The following is a 21182-nucleotide window of genomic DNA, read 5'->3' on the forward strand; positions in this document are numbered from 1 at the left end:
TGCATTGTGGTTCGGAAGCAGAGTGACGTTCGTATACTGGCTGCATGTCGCGATTACAGAGCATAGATTGAATTAAAATTTATTACTGAAAAAACTATCGATTACGATAAATTTATCGAATTTAGAGTGCTATAAAAAGAATTGGGTGAAATTTGGTTCTTTCAAGCATATTTATAGGTTAGATTAGAGCTACTCAGTGTGCATACTACAAAATTTACATATATGTACATATACATAGACACTGAGAAAATTTTTTATTTATTTTTTTTTTTGAAATAGAATTTACAAAAAATTTTAGAATAGTTAGTACCAATAATCTTTTCTTTTTTGGAAACCAATTTTAATTTTTTTTTTTTTTTGAAAATAGCATTTTTAAATATTTTTAAAACAGTCAACAGTAACAGTAACCCTTAATACTTTTCTATAACAGCTTAATTAAATTTAAGAATTTACCAAAATATAAAAATTGACTAAAAATCTGACTTCCACTGAAAATACCAAAATAAATTGCTGTTGTTGTAAATAACATGAAACATTTTCTTAAATAAATGAAATATTTGTAAATATGATATTGATTATTGTATTACAGTTCGTTTAGAGTAAGAGCGGATGCGCGTGCCTACAAGAGAGAAAACCATCGAAAATATAAAATTATGTAAATAAATACTTTTTTAAGAATTTTGTAAGAATTTAAAAGAAAACATTTTAATTTTATCTTTTTTGCAGAAGTTGTTTGCAAAAGTTCTGTGAAAAATAAGATTTGTGCGAGTAAAAACAAATAATATGCAAAATATTTACTAAAAAATATAAAATTTTTCATTTTTCGTTTCATTTACTAAAAATATAATTTTTTATTTCGATAGATTTACACTCTACCAAAAAAAGATTGATCTTCATATACATATATGTATGTATGTACATATAAGTCAATTGGTGTGTGTTTGTTTACGACTTGAATATTTTGTCTGGCGATTTTTACTATGTACAAAATATTGAACAACGGAAAATTTGTGTTTCTAGTGGAATTATGGCCACGGAGTCATTGTAAATTTTACCCTAGTGCTTTGGGGAGACTTTCCTATGACAAGTATTTGAGTGAAACAAAGCATTTAGTAAAGATTGTAAAGTCATCGAAAACTTGCCACATGCGAGTCGTCGATCCAACTCTCTTAATGACAAAAGCAATGAAAAAAATTAAAGACACAGTGCTTGAAAATTGACTTGTCGGCATCAGAGAGTTAGGAGAGGATCTCAACCTCTCGTAAGGATCAAATGAAGATATTTTGATTAATTTATGTCTGTATGTAGCATGTCAATATTGGAATCGTACTAAAAAACCTTGTCAAATAAAGGTCGCACAAGAGATGGCGGACATTGTAGCTGCTGAGAATCAAACATGTCAGTACTGGTGCTGAGATGTGGATTTATGAATATGACTGCGAAACTGTCCAACAATCTGGCGAATGGTAGTCCAAAAATGAGCCGCAATAAAAAAAAAATGGTGAAGGCAGTGATATCCATCTCAGCCGAGCTTGTAAGAAGTGTATGGAAAATTGGTTTAATCGTTGGTATGCTTATATTGGTTCAGGAGCCGATTTGAGGACGATTATAAGAATTACATTGCAATGCAAAAGAATAGGTACTCAATTGTATATTTTTATTTTTTTGCTAATAGTTTGTTTAAATATTTTTATTTAAAATGCCGTACATTTAATTGTTTTAGATCAGGAACCCATTTGGAAGGGCAATATTAAGGATTTGTATTGCAATGAGTGAACTGTAGGTTTATATACCCAGAACAGGGTATAATACGTTTGCAACGATGTTTGTAATACTCTGAAGGAAACCTATCAAATATATACAGAAATATCTAAATGATCAGCTTGTCGAGTTGAGTGGATTTAGTCATGTCTGTCTAACCGACTGTTATTTATACGCGAAGTAGTCCTTAAATATTTGAGATATCAATCTGAAATTTTATATGTGTTCATATAGCTGTCTTTCAAGTTAAACGCTCGGAATCACGTTCCTGCATGGAAAGCTTTTTCATTTGATGAGATTTCTTCACGAAATTTCGCATGAGTTATAGTCTAAGGCAATAATGTAATATCCGAAGAAATTATTCAGATCGGGTAACTTGTATGCCATACAAGCTGAACCGTCGGAATCGAGTGAAGGGTATTGTAGCTTCAGTGCAACCGACGTCAGTCCGGGTTAAATTTGATCAGATGGTATATTTTGAAAAACTAAAAGACAAATATTATCTGTTTAAAGCTTCTTCGAACTTTTTTATTTAAAAGATCGTAAATTTAGTTTAATATTATTTTGAGTTTTTAATTAAGCATTTTATGGCGTTTTCTGAATTATAAGAAAAATATTTCTCTTTAAAATTTTAAGCTCAAATATCTTTAAAAGACTTGTCTAAAAATGCATTAATTTTGTTTTCAAACATCAAACAAATTTTTAAACTACAAAAAATAAATAAATATAATACAGTTATTTTTTTAGAAATATTTTTTTGTTTACAATGCTTTTAAAATACTACAACATTTTCGATTACTATATTTATAGCCTTTCAAAAATTAAAGAAAAAATATTTTGTTTTAAGTTTAAAAGTGAAAAAACTTCAAAAAAGCTTCCTAAGCATATTTTTTCTAAAAATTTAATATATTTATTTTAATATTTTATGAATTTATATCTGAAACATTAATTCCTTATAATTGTTATATTTTTTATATCGATTTTCGACAAAACTACGAGTCTTGTAGAAAAAAATTGTAGAGCAAAGTTGTAGGTAATGAAAACACCTACAACTTTTTTATCAACACCTTTTGAACATTAATTCAATATTTATATGAAAAATTAAAACAATCAAGTTTTGGACTTTTCTATTTACTTTCTTATGTCCCAAACATACTATATTTTTCAAAATTCTTTCAAATTTTTAAATTTTCATTGTTTTCTTATATTTTCCAAATTTCAAAAATTATCTACCCTGGTCTAAAATTGGTTCTTGAAGCCATAAATTCATTAATGTTGCCTACATTTTGGCGCAAACGGATTTAAAAATATGTAAGCCAAGCTAGAAGGACTAATCAGTCAATAAGAAGCAAACAAATACAGTGGATTGGAACGCCAAAAGTGTTTTTTCTTCATCAAAATTACTTTCCAGGAGCAAAATTTTAAATGAAAATATTACCAAACTCGCGCTAGGTATAAACTACTACTACTACACAAATTTAAGTACCCTTTCATTTATTTAGGTTTAGTTTTACAAGAGCGCTGATATTCATTTCGCCCACAAAGTCAAAAGAAAGTGGTAAATAAAGACGAAAATGTCAAAGGTGTACTTTTCGTACTTAGAGACTTTTATTTCAAGTTAGCTATTTTAAAAGGTTGCATAACACTATTTATTTATATGTACATATGTAATATATATAATGTATATATATATGTATGTATAGGTATGTATAGTTAAAGCGAATGCATGATACATTTGACAAATCCAGCAATAAGCTAAAGTGTAAGTCCACAACTGAGGCAACATTTCGCACTGAAGCCCCATCGCAGCGAATGCAACCGTTATTCGCATGCAATTCGGGCACATACATATACATACATACACATATATATAATAGTGTATTTATGCATATGTACACTTTTTATGTTCTTAATGGCATTCAACTTTAATGATTTACAAAACTGCTGCGCTCAACTCCGCCCCCACGCTTTGCCGCCGCAACGCAACACTCGTCGCAAGTCGCTACCGCAATTTTGGTGGGTGTGCGAAATGAATTCGATATCCTCTTCGCCGCTTGCATTTGGACCTGCAATGCCCCACCCGGCACCAGCAGCGCAGCGCTTCGCTATGAGCGCGGTGTGCGACGTGTGGCATGTCGCGGCGATTCGAATTGCTTACGAATATGGTTGGCTCCATTGCCAAATTGTATACGCCAATCTTTGCATGCGATTGTGTGTGTGTGCATGTGTTTACATGTGTTTGTAAGCTGAGTTTGGTGCAAACGTAAGCGGCTTAAATTGGCAACAATCCACCCGGTAGCTTAAGTAGACAGCGCCAAATTGCTGCCAGCGGCCACACACACACACACAGGGGCGCGGGCAAACTAAGTGGCAAAGGTATAATGAAGCAGCGGCGAATAGTGGCACACACAGCAGGCGCACGATGTAGGGGTTGAAGCGGGTAACACAATGCGCATTTCCCTAAATTATTCACAATTAAGTTGAGGTTTCAGCAAAAGGGTTAAAGGCTAATGGCGTGTGTATTCATTATGTTTGTAGTTGATAGTAGCACACACATACGTACTTATATATGTATGTGTATATGCCAACTTGAACTCGCTAACTTTGGCAATCGTCATCTGACATCCCAACGAAATAACTTTCTAATATAACGCGACCATTGTCTCATATAAAGTCATGTATGTATATATGTATTTATGTTAGTGTGTTTGCTGGTGTTGGCGGTACGCGCTGAAAGCGAGCCGTGTGTTGGCGCGACTGCTTGCCAATGAGATTTATTTCGGCACGATAAACATTTGTAAACAAAAGGGCTGAGCTTGCATGAGCAAAGGATTAATATTTGTAATTATTACATATACACGCGCAGGCACACACACTTATGTGGTTACACACATTGTGTATAGTGAACTCATTTTGAAATAAGGAATTTTAATATAAATTAAATATGTTTTCTACGGCATTTGGCTGCTTGAATGAAGTTGGAAAATATTAAATTGGTTTTAGGGTTCACTTTAAGTGAAAATAATTAACTGAAACGTAACTTCAAAGGACTCGACTTAAGTTAAATTGCCATAAATTAACATAACTTAAGGTCGTTTAACACAACTTAAGCTGACTTAACTGAACTTAAGTTAAGGTAACTTAAAGTTAATTAACTTTACTTAACTTATGTTATATTGAATTAATATTATTTTTCTTCAAATGACTCAACTTAACTTAAGCTACCACAACTTAACTTAAGTTGACATAACGTAACTTAAGTGTACTTAGCGCAAATTAAGTAGAATTGACTGACGGTAATTTATGTGAACTTGAAGTACAGTAACTAAGCCAACTAAATATACCTTAACTTAAGCCAACTTAACGTAACTTAACTTTATTTAACTGGTATTCAATTTTTTTTATTCTGCAAATAATTCAACTTAACTTAAAATATCATAACTTAACTTCCTTCAATTGGATTAACTTAAAATGTCTATAAAGTAATCTAAGATTATTTAACATAGCTTAAGCTAACTTAGTGCAACTTAAGTGACTTTAGCGAAAATTAACTCAAGTTAACTTAACTTGACTTAACTTAACTTAAGTAAACTTAATGCAACTTAAATGATTTTAGCGCAAATTAACTCAAGTTAACTTAACTTGACTTATCGTAACTTAAGTAAACTTAGCGCAACTTAACTTGAATTGACTTAAGTTTACTTTAAGTACCGCAACTCATGCCAATTTAGCGTAACTTTACTTTATTTAACTAATCTTAGATTTTATTAATTCTGCAACTGATTCAACTTAAGTTAAAATACCATCACTTAACTTATGTCGACATAACTTTGCGTAAGACCATTTAATATAACGAAAGCTGACTTAACGTAACTTAAGACCATTTAACATAACTGAAGCAAACTTAACGCAACTTAGCTAGACTTAGCTCAAATTAAATTAACTCAACTTGGCTCAACTTAACTTAGAATATCAATAACGTAACTTAAGACCATTCTACATAACTAAAGCAGACTTAACGTAACTTAAGTGACTTAAACGTTACTTAACTTAAGTTAGCTTAACCTTATTTAACTAGCCTTAGATTTTATTAATTCTGCAAATGTGTCAATGTAACTTAAAATACCATAACTTAACTTATGTCGGCTTAACGTAACTTAAGCTGGCTTCACGTATCTTAAGTGACTTAAGTGTAACTTAAATTAACTTTACTTAACTTATTTTAAATTTAATTAATTTTTCTTTTTTGACTTTTAACTAGAAGTCAACCGAAATTCATGACTATTTATGCTACCACGTTGACAATATTTGCTGGATAAAAATTTAAATCCTTTCCAGTTACGCAGACCCTATTTTCGTACGATCAGACTATGAGTGCTTGAAAACCTACATATGCAATTGTTATCAGCATAAAACATTCCCCAACTAATTTTGAGGAATGCAGCTAAGGTGAAAGTACAGACCTCGTTAAAATTCGGTTCCACTCCAATAACATAGAACAGACGGTTTTGGAACGAGAGAGCAAACCAATGAGCACTGATTTCAAAACTCACTTGCAGGTAAATTTCAAAAATCCTAGAAACGAGTTCTGTTACTAGATTTTCGACACAAAAAAACTTCCGGTGACTCGAAACTGTCAGGCGCTTGACTTATGCTAACTAATATTATCGCATAAGAAGAAGAAAATGCAAAAAGAAGACACTTAATTAGACAGACTCGATAATTCTGTTTGTTTGCAAGTGTATCTCGCCCAGCCGATTTATTTATGCACACAAAAACGCACATTTTCAATCTATTTGTGCCGGCTGTCAACATTTTAATTGCTTCTCAGTATTTTTAATGACTTTTTCACAAGCCACACATGTTTTTAAACGCGTGTGGCACGCTCTCACTCGTTTAACCAAAGTCGGGTTTAAATATCACACGTATGTTTGTACGTATGCAGCATGTGTGTGTGCATACAAAGGCGATTCTCTGAATGTGAATGTCAAATGTCACACAGCAAACCGGAAATGACAGAGAGTTGACATTTTTCGATTTAAGCATAATCTAGTGGCGACACGTTGAAAATATAATAAACATATTTGAATTGCACTTAAAATGCATATTTTATGGGATTTTTTTAATATTTTTTTTTTTTTATTTATGAACTAATGTGTTAATTGCAAAGAGTGAGTAATGCTGCATGAACGATTGGGTGACCCAAACATGAGGCAAATTTTAGTTGCAGTTGTATGTATGTATGTATATGTACTTAAGCAATTGCTTATAAAAACGGCACAAAGAAGTGAAAATCAAAATATAAAAGTTGCATGGTCTCTCCAAGTTAGCCTTCTTAATGCACATGCCACATTAGCCAACTCAGCTGCCAGTTAGCCAAACGGCCGTGCTGCACGACCCCCACTCACATGCCCTCATACTCATACTTGTATATATATGATACGTATGTAATTGTGTGAGTCCAGCGCCTGTCGCCCGCTGCTTGATATTCGACGCCTTTCTAGTGTGGCTTCACTCGACTCGACTCACTTTCAACTCAACGCTACTCGAGTCGTGTCATTGCCTTGTTGTTGTGCGGATGGGTATTCCCCTGTGGTGCTGTAGCATGGCAGCCAACGGCTTAAGTTCGCCGCCGCCCACTCAAATTGCTCGGGCCTTTGGCACTAAACAAACGCATTTGTTTACATGTCATTAATGAAGAAACGAAAAAAAAGTAGCAATGGGAAAAAACAAACGTTGGAAGAGTAGAAATGGAGACAAGCAAAATAAAAAAGGCTTAAAATATAAACAAGAAAATGTGATTGCAAAGCAACAAAGCTACAGATTGTGTATATTTGTGTAGAACCTGGCCGCATCTAATCTGTTGCAAGCATCGGATATAAAAACCCACACAATCGTGTTCGGGTACAAATCCCTATTAATATACACACTATACTTGTATGTTTATGTGTATATGTATACAACACCATGTGGGCATCTTCTTATTTATGCTCTCACTCATACGTATGTATGTATGTATGTGTGTGGGTCCCTCGGCGCCTCGCTAGCGCTGTGTTTTTGACTTTTATTCTACTCTTTCCGTTATTGCCGCCCAATCAGCGCCTCAAAAGCGACTCCCAGTAGTGTGTCCGTCAACTTGGCCAGCTCATCGGCTTTTGTCTTCTGTTTGTTTGTCCACATGCTAAGGCTGCTATGATATATCGGTTTATATGTAGGTTTGTAAATATAAAAGAAAACTTTAGAAAGAAGTCTTATAGGAGAGTGTGTGTGTGTTCTATGTCTAATAGCTAATTGAAATCAATTTATACAATTTCCATGTTTGATCAAAAGATGTCATTTTCGATTTTTCGATTATCAGCGTTGTAATCTCATATCTCAACGGTTTCTTTGAGGTTACATACATATGTACATGCTTAAGTAGAAGAAAATGGCAGAAGAAAGAAAGAAAAGTCATTGATTGATATTGATATGTATGTATGTTTCTCTGTTGTTTTATCGACTAGATATGCACGCGTAGGTATTATATACTATATAACATAAATTATGTCTAAATATTTATTAGCGTGCCCTTTGAAGCATGTAATTAAACGGAGATTAACAGTATAAAGAAAGCCACAGCAGTCTCGGCAATAGATAAGGTGACATGCAGAGCAAGAACCTTGCTATACTAAGCTGAACAAATTTGAGCCGGACTGACAAAAAATATCTACCCACGTATTTTATTACCAATAGTTATTGTCGCTTTAGTTCCAGTCTCATTTAAAGGCGCTAATAAAGACTTGTTTAATACATTCAATACGTGAAAAAGTAGTTTTTTATAGTCCAAGTCAAATTTGATCAAATAACGGATTTTTCAATGAGAGGTTTGAGATATCAATGAAATTCACAGCCACACTGGAAATAGTCTAACGGCGTCAAATCCTAGGCGGCCGATTGACTGTTCGGACCAACAATACTCGGTTATCATTGAGCGGTAGCGTTTCCCATTCGCAGTAATGTGCCGGTCTTGATCATCACGGAAGAAGTAGGGTCCAATGACGCTGCCGGTTCATAAACCGCAACGGTAATTTTTTCGGCATATTTTGCGCATCGCTGAAGATGATTTTTCGATGAAATTCCGGATCATTTTCAAGTTGTTGCTCAGCCAAATTCACGAACATACGAAGATTCTGGTGATCAAGCGGCTTCAGTTCTTGGGTCAATTTTTTGTACTGTGCCTGTGGATGCCAATTTTTGAAATAGGCGCTCAATTGTTGATCTGACAGAACGATTATGACGACCATAAATTGGACATAGTTGAGGCCACTGACTCCAAATTTCGATAGTCGTTGTTGGATCGTATATCTTTCCATAATGAAATAGCAAACCTTACTGAAGAGAAATATTAAAAGAGCAGGAAAAAATATGGTTCGTTTGCTGTCGCTATCGATCCACTTTTGTAGCGTAGCTAATGAAAACCCCGTTACATCGTCTACCAATAGCCAATACCGGCCAGAGTATTCAGTAAGGTTTGCCATTTCATTATATCACGTTTCACGGCGGTACAACGCATGGAAATTGTCCAAGATTACTACGCAACTTTACATTCTTCGATAGGTACTGTTCATCTAAAAATTATCTTCTTACAGGAGGCACAATTCTGGCTTAATGGCTTCGTCAACAAACAAAATTGTCGCTAGTAGGGTGTGTCAAATCCTTGTGCGGTGCAGGAAACGCAATTGTATTCTCAAAACTTGACCGATTGGTGCGGTGCGTCTGTCTGTATACATATATACGAACTAGTCCCTCAGTTTTGAAGATATCGTTTTGAAATTTTGCAAACGTCATTTTCTCTTCAAGAAGCTGCTCATTTGTCGGAACTACCGATATCGGACCACTATAACATATAGCTGCCATACAAACTGAACGATCGGAACCAAGTTCTTATATGGAAAGCTTTCACATTTCACAAGATATATTCACGAAATTTGATATAGATTATTTTCTAAAGCAACTATGTAATATCCGAAGAATCTGTTCAGATCGGTTAACTATAGCATATAGCTGCCATACAAACTGAACGATTGGAATCAAGTTCTTGTATGGAAAGCTTTTGCATTTGACAAGGTATATTCACGAAATTTGGTATAGATTATTTTCTAAGGCAACAATATAAACTCCGAAAAAATTGTTCAGATCGGATTACTATAGCATATAGCTTCCATATAAACTGAACACATAGTTACTAAAAGAAATGCACCTGTGAAGAGTATATTAGCTTCGGTGCAGCCGAAGTTAACGTTTTTTCTTGTTTTTAATTCCACATAGTTTCCTTGAATGGTGATACACCGATTATAGCGACCTTCCAGTTTTTCAATACCCTCATTGTAGTACGATTTGTCCATTTCAAAATAGGTCTCAGTATCTGCGATCACCTCTTCATTCGACGAAAATTTCTTCCCAACGAGCATTATTTTAAGATCTGAGAACAAGAAATTGTCGCTGAGAGCCAGATCTAGAGAATTGTTTTCACTGATTTGTGACATGGTGCATTGTCTTGGTGAAGCAGCACTTTCTTTCTCTTCAAATGTGGCCATTTTTGGTCGATGTCGTCTTTTTATAGCGCTATATAATAGTCGTTGTCGATTATCCTTCTTTTTCTCTTTGAAGTTTGCAAAAGAAATTATTTCATGCGCATCCCAAAATGCAGACGCCATATTCTTGCATTTTTTAAGCTTTCGAGCGAGTTCATTACCTGCAGTCCATATGAATGACTCTCGATTGGACTTTAGAGTGAAATGATAGAGCCATGTTCCATCCATTGTCACAGATCGACACAAAACCTCGGATTTATTACGCTTGGACAAATCCAAACACTGCTCCAAATCATCAACTCGTCGTAGTTTTCGGTCAATAGTTAACTCGCTCAGTACTCACCTTGCACAGAGCTTTTTCATACCTACTGCGTTCACCGTCTTCGTTGCGCATTTCACTCTTAACTTAGCTTCCATTCTTTATTGATTGATTTTCGGAAACTCGTCATCAAGACAAGCTTTTGCTAATTGTGTTTTTCCCTTCAAAAAGCAATATTTTTTCAACACGCGAAATTCTTTTTCTTTTTTTTACAAAAACAGAAGTAGCTTCACTCTAATTGATATTATTCACATATTAATGATCGGACAGCTGTTTGTCAAACGCGCCTTTTGAAGGTTCTTTTGAAGGTTAGGGCTATCTAAAAATCATATGGATTTAATTCTACTAGCGCCATCTACATATGTCAGACTGAGGAATTTTCAATTGGCCTGTTACAACAAACGATTATGCAGATTTGTTAAACTTCGTTTTAAAATCGCTGGCTCGCTACCTGTTTCAGGACCATAACCTCTTATGAAAAGTTCTTTAAAATATTCCGTAGAACATTTTCCGCATACCCGATTTTTTTTTTTCTTCATATAAATCAACCCACTCTAATGTACATACATATGTATATGTAGGTATATTCACGAAAACAATGTAATGAATCTAGCATTTGACTCATTATTTAACTGCATCTGTGAAATATCAAACCAAAAATTATTTGAGAAAATTTTATTTATATCGAAATACATACAAACAAACAAATGCACGGTGCAGCGCAAACTAAAGGATTCATAAATTTGGTTTTTATTAATTTTCCTCGAAGCGAAATGTCAAAATGCGCGCATACACGCAAACTGAAGTAAACAAATACAGAAATAAAATGGAATCAAAAGAAAAAAACTTGCTGCGAAATATAAACAAAAACAGAAAATTCCAAAACGCCGCGCAACAACAACACACGAACCAAAGGCAGGCGGCCAGCTCGCACACACACACTAAAACTGCGCAGAAAAAACCCATAAACTCAAATGTACGCATGTACGCATAGAGCAGACTACAGCAAAATACCCAAACAAACAACTACAACAACAAACTATTAACCATGCAGCCAGCGAGCGATAGACAGCAAGCAGGCAGCAGATACAGCGGATACGCCGACGTTGATACCGCAGATGACAAGCCACAAAAATTGAAATATGGCAACAGCGCATTGTGTCGCCGTATTGACACATTGCTTTACGCTGCTCTACCCTCCTTGCACCACCATATGCGGCATTGTGGCCGTTGCACATGCAGCGCGGTCACTGGCGCTGTTTATATGTACGTAGCTGCCGCAGTTGCCGTCGCAGTCGACGCACACGCATGCCATTACTAACGTCCTAAAGACTGGTGCCTCACCTCTGGTGTCATTAGCTGTTCTTGTACCTAGGCGAACGTTTTTTGCTCGAATACCTATGAATGCTAGCATGTTTGTTGTAACTGTCTAGCGTGTTTTTTCACGCTGCTGCTACATATGTATATGTATTATAATTACGAGTGTATTCTTGGCTTTGCGAGTTGCTCGGGCCCATACATTAACGCGCTCTCGACAATTTTCCTTTTCATGTTTTCATTTCGTTTTTTATTTTCTCTTCTGTTCTTCTGGTTTTATATTTAGCTTAGACCTTTGCCGTTTTTATATCACTTCTTCATTATTCTATGCCACAGGCACACACTCTCGCGATGTCAGTAACTTCAGTTTTTATTTTCATTTGTATCTTTTGTCAACAACTTCGTCGCCCTTAAAACTCCAGCAGGCACTCTGCTCTTTTTACCCAACAAACACAACACCAAATAAACACCCCGCTTACGCCTTCGCTTTTGTCACGCTTCTTTTACATCCTCTTCTTCAGCTACAAATATTGCTCTTCAATAACTTCAGTTGCTCATTTTACTTCATTTTGCTCTCTTGCACTTCCATTGAGTTACCTTCCAAATCTACCTGGCACTCTCACGCTATCACTCTCTCGGAGTTGAGCAATTGCTACGTTATCTTGTGCTATACTTCCAAGCTGATTGGATTTACTTCTTCTGCTGCTTCTTCTTCATCATATCGTTAACTTCTGTTCACACTTCAAGCACACTTTTATTCGCTCATTCGCTTTCGAACGCTTTTCTATTCTAATTCTGCTGCTTACTGCCTTCATTTGTATACAAAACATGTGCATTCAGTTTGCCATAACCAAAAAAAAATACAAAAAACAAAAACAACGTTTAACGCATATAACTCGACGAATGCAACATTGCTCTTTCCTGCCTCGCTTGTGTTGGCATTGCCGCCCGCTGCCGTCGCTTTCAAAACATGGAAATCACATCCGTTTCCAATAGCTGTTTTTAACCGTTCACTTCGCCTGGGTTAGAGCGTGACAGCATAACCGCTTCCTACGTGTATCTGCCTTGATTGCCTTTTATTGACGCTGGCTGTCGTCGACGTCGCCGTTGCGGCTGCGGCTGAGTCAGTGAAGTCATTTATGTTTGCCGCGTGTGGGCTCCGTCTTTGTGGAATTTATTGCTTGCAAACTTAGTGCATTGGCTCGCAAATTACATTTAGCAATTAAAAAGAAAATTAAATGAAAATATCTTTTAAATAGAAAATAATAATTTAAGAGTTTTCTCAATCTGTTGAAGTCAGCCAAAAAGTTGATAAGTTAATGGATTATGCATTTCCTTTTGCAATGTTTTTTGCACAGAAGGAAAATGCAGTGTAGCCATATGAGCATAAATTTGAATATTTATCAGAACTTAGGCAATATTACTATACCTTGCACAGGAGATATGTGAGTATATTATATTAAATTAATAGAATTGTCTAAGATTGGTGGAGTGAAAGTTGTGTTCTGTATGTGTTCGAGACTTATGTGCCGCATGCAAAAAGTCTCGGAATAACTTTAACACAATAACCCTCCAATAATATTTCCTGTTGGCAGTTTGTCCGGTCGGAAAAAATTCAGAGTACACCACACCTCATTTATCAGAAAAAAACCACATAAAACTGATTTTTAACCAGCTTTGCCGTAGTTTTTTCGGCCTCGGCTCCCCTTTGCCACGATATTCGGCGAATTGATCATCTATTTCCCGGTCGTAGGCATGGATTCAGGACTCATCGACGTAGGTAGTCGGAAAGTATTATTAAACAGACTTTAGCCCGACGGTGTTTTTCGCAAATCATCTTTCAAAAAGGTTTTCACCGATCCTTCCGATATTCCCACGATGCCAGTCAGATTTCTGATTGTTAATCGTCGATTCTCAAGCACCAGTTCCTTTATTTCATTGACGTGTTGATCATCATTTAATGTTGACGGCCGTTTTGGACGTGGTTCGTCGTTAACGCGTTCTCTACCCTCTTTGAATAATTTGTACCAATCAAAAACACTTGCTCGCGACTAACAATTATCACTGAAGGCCTTTTTCAACATTCCGAACGTTTCGGCATCAGAAATTGGTTCCGAACACAAAATTTAGTTTAACTCCTTTATGAAATAATTCTACTAATCGTAAAAATCGCCGAAAGCACTTTATGTACTTCAGAAAGACAATCTTAAACTAAACAATAATGATTATTTTGATGTGACATTTAGCATAAATGTCACTGGCAGTCATGCCAACCTAGAAAAAAATAGTTCAACGATTGGATTTACGCGCGAAATTTAAATTAAAAAGTCTTACCATTTTTTGCCTACAGTTACCAAAGTTAGATATCAGACCAGTATGTCTTCAAATTTTGGCTGAGGAGAAAACTAAAGCATATTCATATTTTTTATGCTGATACTATATCACGAAAAAGATATTCACTTGCTTCATAAAACGACTTTTGAGAATCAAACAACAATTAGTAGGGGTCATCTTAAAAAAAAATCTAAAATCTTCTAGGAATTTATACTTTTTTAACAACAGAAGTAAGTTTTAGTTAAGATTAAAGTGAAATAAAAAAACAAGAAAGTATTGCTAAACTGCGCTCCTAGGACAGACAAGAAGTATAATTTTTATTTAATTTAGTAATTAAATGCTTTTTATAATCATCAAATCCTGTAAAGTTGCTTACAATTTTTGGATTTAGTATTTATAGTAAAAAAAAAAAAGAACTTATAAATATTCTAACTTGAAACATATGTAGGTACTCTATAACTTAACTTTTCGGAAATATTCTAAAATTATATAACCTCAAAAATCAGATAGTGTCAGTGGGTTTATCTCATTTAAGTACTTTATCTATGACTATCGTTAATGATAATGAGATTATAGACCATAAAATCAGCTCAACCAGGCAAACAATGGCAGGTATTGAACCATAGGCTTTTACCTCATTAAACAAAATCATGTTGGGAGCAATACTGAATTATTTTAAGAACATGTTTTATTACTGGATCCATATTTTTGTTCCAGGCCGAACAGAAAGAAAAAAATATGTAATTTTAACTGCAATCCTTCGTCATGCAGTTAATACAAGGACATGTATTCGATGTCTGGAACTCTTTAAGTGGTACGTTAAAGAAAATACTAAGCCTGTTACACCGGACATCATACTCTGGTGTTGTAAATAGACACTTCAATGAACAACTCTCATTTCTCAACAAAAGTAACGGAGAAACCCTCTGATACTTGTAAATACAAATAACTGTGCCACCGCCACACAAAAAAATTTACAAAATTTTGGGTTTTCCACAGAACAATCTTTCAATGCAACAACTATTGGACTCGCAATGAATGCTGGTAAAAATGAAAACAACAACAATAAGAATGCAGTCAATTGCAACAACCATAATACATCAAACGTCAAATTGCTGGAGTGACAGTTGTCAGTAGCTGGCACCAGACAAATGAAATAGAAATGACAAACAACAACTACGACTGCACACAGACTACAAATACCAAACAAAAAACACACATAACCCATAAAGGACCGTATTGAAACTACGGTGTTGCATGGTTAATGCGCTTAAATATTCGATGCCACTTCCATACTTCTATTCATGGTGCTGGTCTCTTTGGGAGTCTAGTAGGTGACCATTTTTTGAAGCGTTCAGTGCAAAACCAGTAGTTGCAAGTATTAAAACAACAACAAAACTGAACAACCAACCCACTGATAAATTCAAAGCCTGATGAATAGAGGCTCTAGCGGGCAATAACGTCCGTACAATGGGCCAGGCAATTGCAATGAATGGCACCGCCGTCTGACAAGCACTAGTAAACAAATAGCCACCGCAGCAACAGCGAAACAACAACAACGATAGCGGCACCTACAAAGTACAACATTTGTAATGGTCGAACTGGTTACATTGTATGTAGAAGGAACTATTGTAGTAGCAACAGCAACAACAGCAGCAGCAAACATTGTAGCAGCCAAGTGAAACTGCATTTCCTTATTGTGCGAAGATTGTGACGATTTCGCAAGGTTTTTTACTTTTCCTATATGTATGTATGATTGTAAGTACCTATGTCTTTTTTGACTGCGCACATGGACAACTACTGCGTTTAACGAGCCGACGTCTGCCTACATATCGGCAATGCAGTTGTTGGATAGACATTCGTCAGCGCAAAAGCAAACACTTGCGCGGGAGAAGTGTAGTGTGTGAGCAATGTGTTTTCACTGGCTCAAGAGGCCATAGTCATATGCCCATAAGCTGTTCACACCGCTCTCTTCAGGTATTTACAGTTTTTACATCGGTTTCCCCATCATCCAAGCCTTCCATCGCGTATATGCACATATCAATTTTTGTTTTCTTGGATATTTGCACATTCACATGTTCGTCTATGCAGGCCGATCGCAAAGTACCGTTTAAATGCGGTTTATAACCGTTTAATAACCATTCACGTAATTGTCAGCATTTTGCAATTTTGCTTTTAATTATTTACTCCTTTCAGCGACGTCTCGCTGACGATTTGCAGAATAAGCAATACTTTCGCTGCTAAACCATTGTTTTTGGTTCATTTATTATATGCATTCAGTTCTTGGAAAATAATTTTGTGGCGAATGTGTGCTTTGATATTCGTTTATTGAATTGTTGATGAATTGATGCAGCTGTTTTCGGGAGTAAGCGTGTGAAGACTATATAATGATGTGAAAATGCTGTTTTTTTGCCAATACATACATATATGTATGCTTTATACTTGTAGATTCATACTTGAAGTAAGTTTTAGCAAAACAGAACTTTAAAATATTTAAGACATTTTTTCAAAGTGAGGAGGAGAAGATTATAAAAGACTCTCTTTAAAATAAGTTCGTAAATATCTGGAAATATATTTTATATGCTCTTTAGAGCACGGAAATATGTACAAACAATGTAAATACTTCATAATTTAAGAACCCAGCTATAAAAAAAGGTAGTGTTACAAGCCACAAACTGGTTTTGAAATGGTAATAATAGCCATTAAAAAAAGGTCTTCATATTAACTTCTGAAATGCGTACCAACATATTGTGAGACTCAAAAAAAGCTATAAAATTCATACATATTAGTTGCAAAAATACCATCTGATCAAATTTGAACCGGACTGGTCATTTAAATTACTCGCTCAAGCTAAAAAATTAAACAAGAAAAGTTTGTCTGATGATTTTCATTTCAAAAAATTTACAATGATTTTGCTTCAAATTTTTTGTTTCATCACGTCTGATCACGTCTTCTGCTCGTAGAAAATGTTGTAGAAGTGTTTTGGGGAGTCTATTTAAACAAGTACTTGAGTGACACGAAGCATTCAGTAAAGCTCGTAGTCAAGGAAAACTTCTTTCCTTCTTAAGGAAACTGTGCTTGAAAATCGTCCTGTCGTTATAAGAGAGATAGTGCAGGATCTCAACATATTTTATGGATGGACTCAACACAATATGGTTAATATTTTTGGTGAAGCGTGACAAAACTACGTCGAGTAGAGGTCGCAAAAGATATTGAAAAAATAGCTGTGGACAGTAGATTCGTAAAACGCACCATTACTGGTGGCGAGACGTGGGTTTATGGGCGTGAAAGAAGCTCCAAAAATAAGTTGGAATCTAAAAACCCAAAATTTGCAGAAGGCACTAAAGGTCAACGTAGCTCAGGCTTAAGTACAACAAGTGTATGGATAATTGGATAAAGCGTAGGCATATTTGTCTGAGAAAAAAATAATTTTGTTGTAATAAAACATAAACATTTTTGAGATCTGCAAGTAATCTCACTGATGGTTTAAGGTAACCAGATATCCTATTAAATGGCTTCGTTCTCATTTACTTACATACATATGTATGTATGTACATACTTAGATCAGTTATAAATACATACATATACATATATTTGAACCCTGCTTGAACTCTATTATTGCTATTAACTTTAATATACTAAACTAATTTAGAAAATGCCTTAACTAACTCACCTGATCAGTAGCACCATTAACGCTGGCCAACAGGACAAACAGCGCGACGGCAAGTAAAAATTTTCTGCTACCGCTGGTGGTCACATGTGTTGGCGTGAGACTGGTTAAAATGCATCCAGCCGCGCGCTGTTTGCCTGCCGTCATCTCCGAACCCGACGTTGCCGATGACGTTGCTATCCAAGTAGTTGATGTTGGCGATGCGTTTTTGTAGATATTACACATGGTTGTTACTGGTTTTGTTTTTAATTTTGCTTGATACGTTGATAACGTTTGGGAATAAATTTTATGATATTTTTCAAACGACGTACAAAAAACGCAGTGATAAAAGAGGAATTAAATCCCAGAGATTTATTTGCTTTCAAATTTATTTTCAGCGCCTGAAAATATTACTGAATAGCTGAGGGAGACAAAACGGAATTTAAATGAATTTTCACAAACACTTTTTGCAATAGACACTGAATTTGCACATTTTTAAATAAATTAATTTCTTTAACACACGCGAACTTTTTTAATTTTTCAACATATTTAAATTTTTCAATTTTAAAATTTTATCGTTTTTTATTTTAATTTTGCGCGTACGAAATTTAAAATTTTACTATTATATATAATATATTTTTAATATGTTTTTTTACGATTTTCTTTTTTTTGTGTTATTTTCTTTCATTTAATATTTTTATGCCATAACAAATTACTTACGACCGACTACCGTACGAAACTTCGCACACTCAACCAATAAAAAAAATAGTCACCGACTACCGGTTTATACACCATGCCTACGCGTTTGCCGCATAAACGTATCGAAAGGTTGCGTGTTGTGGCCCGTTTTCATTAAATGTAATAAAACCAATAAACGAAAATTAAACCATCAGCAGGAAGGCTGGCAAACATGGACGGAACAGGTCGGCAAACATCAAAGTGGCCAGCATAAATACATATGTACATACATAAGTGTACGCGCTGCCGCCGCCGCCATGAAGTCGAAAAGAAAAACATTGAAAATTTCTCAGTAAGAAAACACAAACAAAAAAATCGACGAAGCAACGAACTTATCGGCGTGGTTAGTCGCTGTAGTGGACGCGGCTAAGTGAAGTTAAGGCCGCCGGAGCGCAGGGTGCAAATATAGCAGACAACTATGAACGTATGTAAATACATACATACGTACATACATATGTATATAACTTGATATAAAACAGAACAAAACGCGTTGGAGAACTTGAAGATGCTGATGGTGATGATTACGATGACACAAGCGGTCGCCGCTTAGCCGAAATGAGTAAATATGCGCCAAAGGGAACGAGAAAGCGCCAAAAGTATAAAATGCGTTAAATTAAAAAATAATGATAAATAAATGAAAATAAAAAGTTGGAAATTGCTTGTTTGGCTTATGAAGTTGTAGTCTACAACGGCGACGGAAGCTGCGCAAGAGCGCAAGGGCGACAGCGGTGTTAACGTTGAAAATAATAACATTAATTTTTGCAGAGGCGACGATTTTTATAACAACAACACCGTATTATACACACGAGTATGTCGAAAAAAAAAACAAAACTTGAATATAATAATAAAACAAAGCCAATAAGCAACGGGTCTACGTTAGGGCGCACACATAAGGAAAGGCAGAGTATGGAGTGGGAAGCAACGGTATGCGACAACGCGCAGTATACGCATATTTCGTCATCGACGTAGGTACACAGCCTCTGCGGAGTTGACATAGACACGCGCACGCACAACACCCCTCAGACAGAGAAACAAAAAACTTTTAATATATACATACATATGTAAAATGAAAACACACACGAATGCGCTTAAACAAAGAAATAAAATACAATAAATTGACATGAATAACGCAACACAACGCGACGCACGCACGCATACACTCGACAATTAAGCATATTTATTAATTAATTAATTTCCATTGCTAGCGCTGCTGCCGTTTCATGGCAAAATTATACTTCGAACAACACTTTTCTTTTTGTATACAGCCATTTTGAGACATTGCATATGACTGCACTTTACAATGGCAATGTTGTTGGCACCCGACCGAAAAAACGACCCGTACGATTTACCGCCTACAGTGGAGCACTTGCAGACGCGCTGTTACACTTTTTTTTCTTTAAATATATTGTATATATAGATTTATTACGACGCTGTGGAGGCGTACGGCGTTACAAATGCTGAGCGCGTTGGCGTTTCGTTGCACTCAAGCCATGCAAATGAGTATGCCGAAATGCGCGAGCTAAAGCAATGCACTAGGCGGTAGGCGCTCGTTCATTCACAAACAAGTAAAATTCCACTGATTTGTTGCACTGTCTTGTCGCATAGGCGCGCGCTAATCACCGGCATTTTAGCTTTAGCCAACAAAAAAACTTGGCCAACAAATTTATAGCACCAAACACAGTTAATTCTTTTTTTCTATTATTATCTCTTTTACTTTCCAATACAACAACACTTTGCGCTCAAACGAGATTTATTTAGCCATTTATCAAACCAAGCTGGCAACTCGCACACTTGGTCTCACCAGCTGAATTGCAAAAAACACAAAAACGCCGAACTAAAACTGTATGAAAAGACACTGGCACTGGATGAAAATGGTAGAGAAGCCACAGACGGTAAAAAAAATTGACTATTATTGAATTTACGCAGTGTATATACATATATTGCAGCGACGGCGCCTACATTGACTGCTGCTGCCGCTACGCCAACACACAAATTTGCTCACACGCACAAATGATGCTCCGCCGCGCACTCCACACTTCGTTTATTGCAGATAGTATGCCTTTCGTTTTTCGCGTAATTCGGCAATTACATACATATACACATGCGCTGCGTTATATATTTTTTAATATAAATTAAACGCTATTCGCCACAATATTCTTTATTACTAAATAAGTACGCTTACTTCACACACGTTTTGCAGCTCTATTCGCTTTGTACGTTTTTTTTTTACCTTTTCTACAATTTTTCTGCTCGGTAGTCTTGTGTTAGCTATTTTATTATTATTACTCGGTGCGTTTGTTCCGCGCACAATTTCTCGTTACGACCGCACCACGTCTAAATGTCGCAAGCACTCAACGCGTTCAACTACTGCTGACTGCGTTATACCAGAATTTCCGATGGCCGCCACTGCCGGAGCCGCTCACCATTTGTTCGCACTCACACATTCTCGCTCTTTATCATGTTCTATGCTTTGCTACGCGTGGCGTTCTCT

General features: G+C 35.7%; 1 protein-coding gene across 11 annotated transcripts in view; it reads right to left on the minus strand.

The window, feature by feature from the left end:
• LOC120770913 (syndecan) overlaps positions 1 to 21054 on the minus strand; it is a 486497-nt gene extending 465443 nt beyond the window's left edge. For 3 of the 11 annotated variants that reach the window (XM_040098603.1, XM_040098601.1, XM_040098599.1), the window contains exons 1-2: positions 20922 to 21053; positions 17978 to 18374 (exon numbers count right to left, since the gene is read on the minus strand). In XM_040098603.1, the coding sequence (XP_039954537.1) occupies positions 17978 to 18199 (222 nt within the window). In that variant the 5' untranslated portion in view covers positions 18200 to 18374; positions 20922 to 21053. Of the gene's footprint in view, positions 1 to 17977; positions 18375 to 18673; positions 19493 to 20117; positions 20386 to 20405; positions 20602 to 20626; positions 20812 to 20873 lie in introns of those variants that run through there. The other 8 variants (XM_040098598.1, XM_040098592.1, XM_040098593.1 and 5 more) reach the window with 8 other exon arrangements.
• Positions 21055 to 21182: the final 128 nt, after the last annotated feature.

This window comes from Bactrocera tryoni, chromosome 3 (assembly GCF_016617805.1).
Source record: "Bactrocera tryoni isolate S06 chromosome 3, CSIRO_BtryS06_freeze2, whole genome shotgun sequence".
Lineage (NCBI taxonomy): Eukaryota > Metazoa > Arthropoda > Insecta > Diptera > Tephritidae > Bactrocera > Bactrocera tryoni.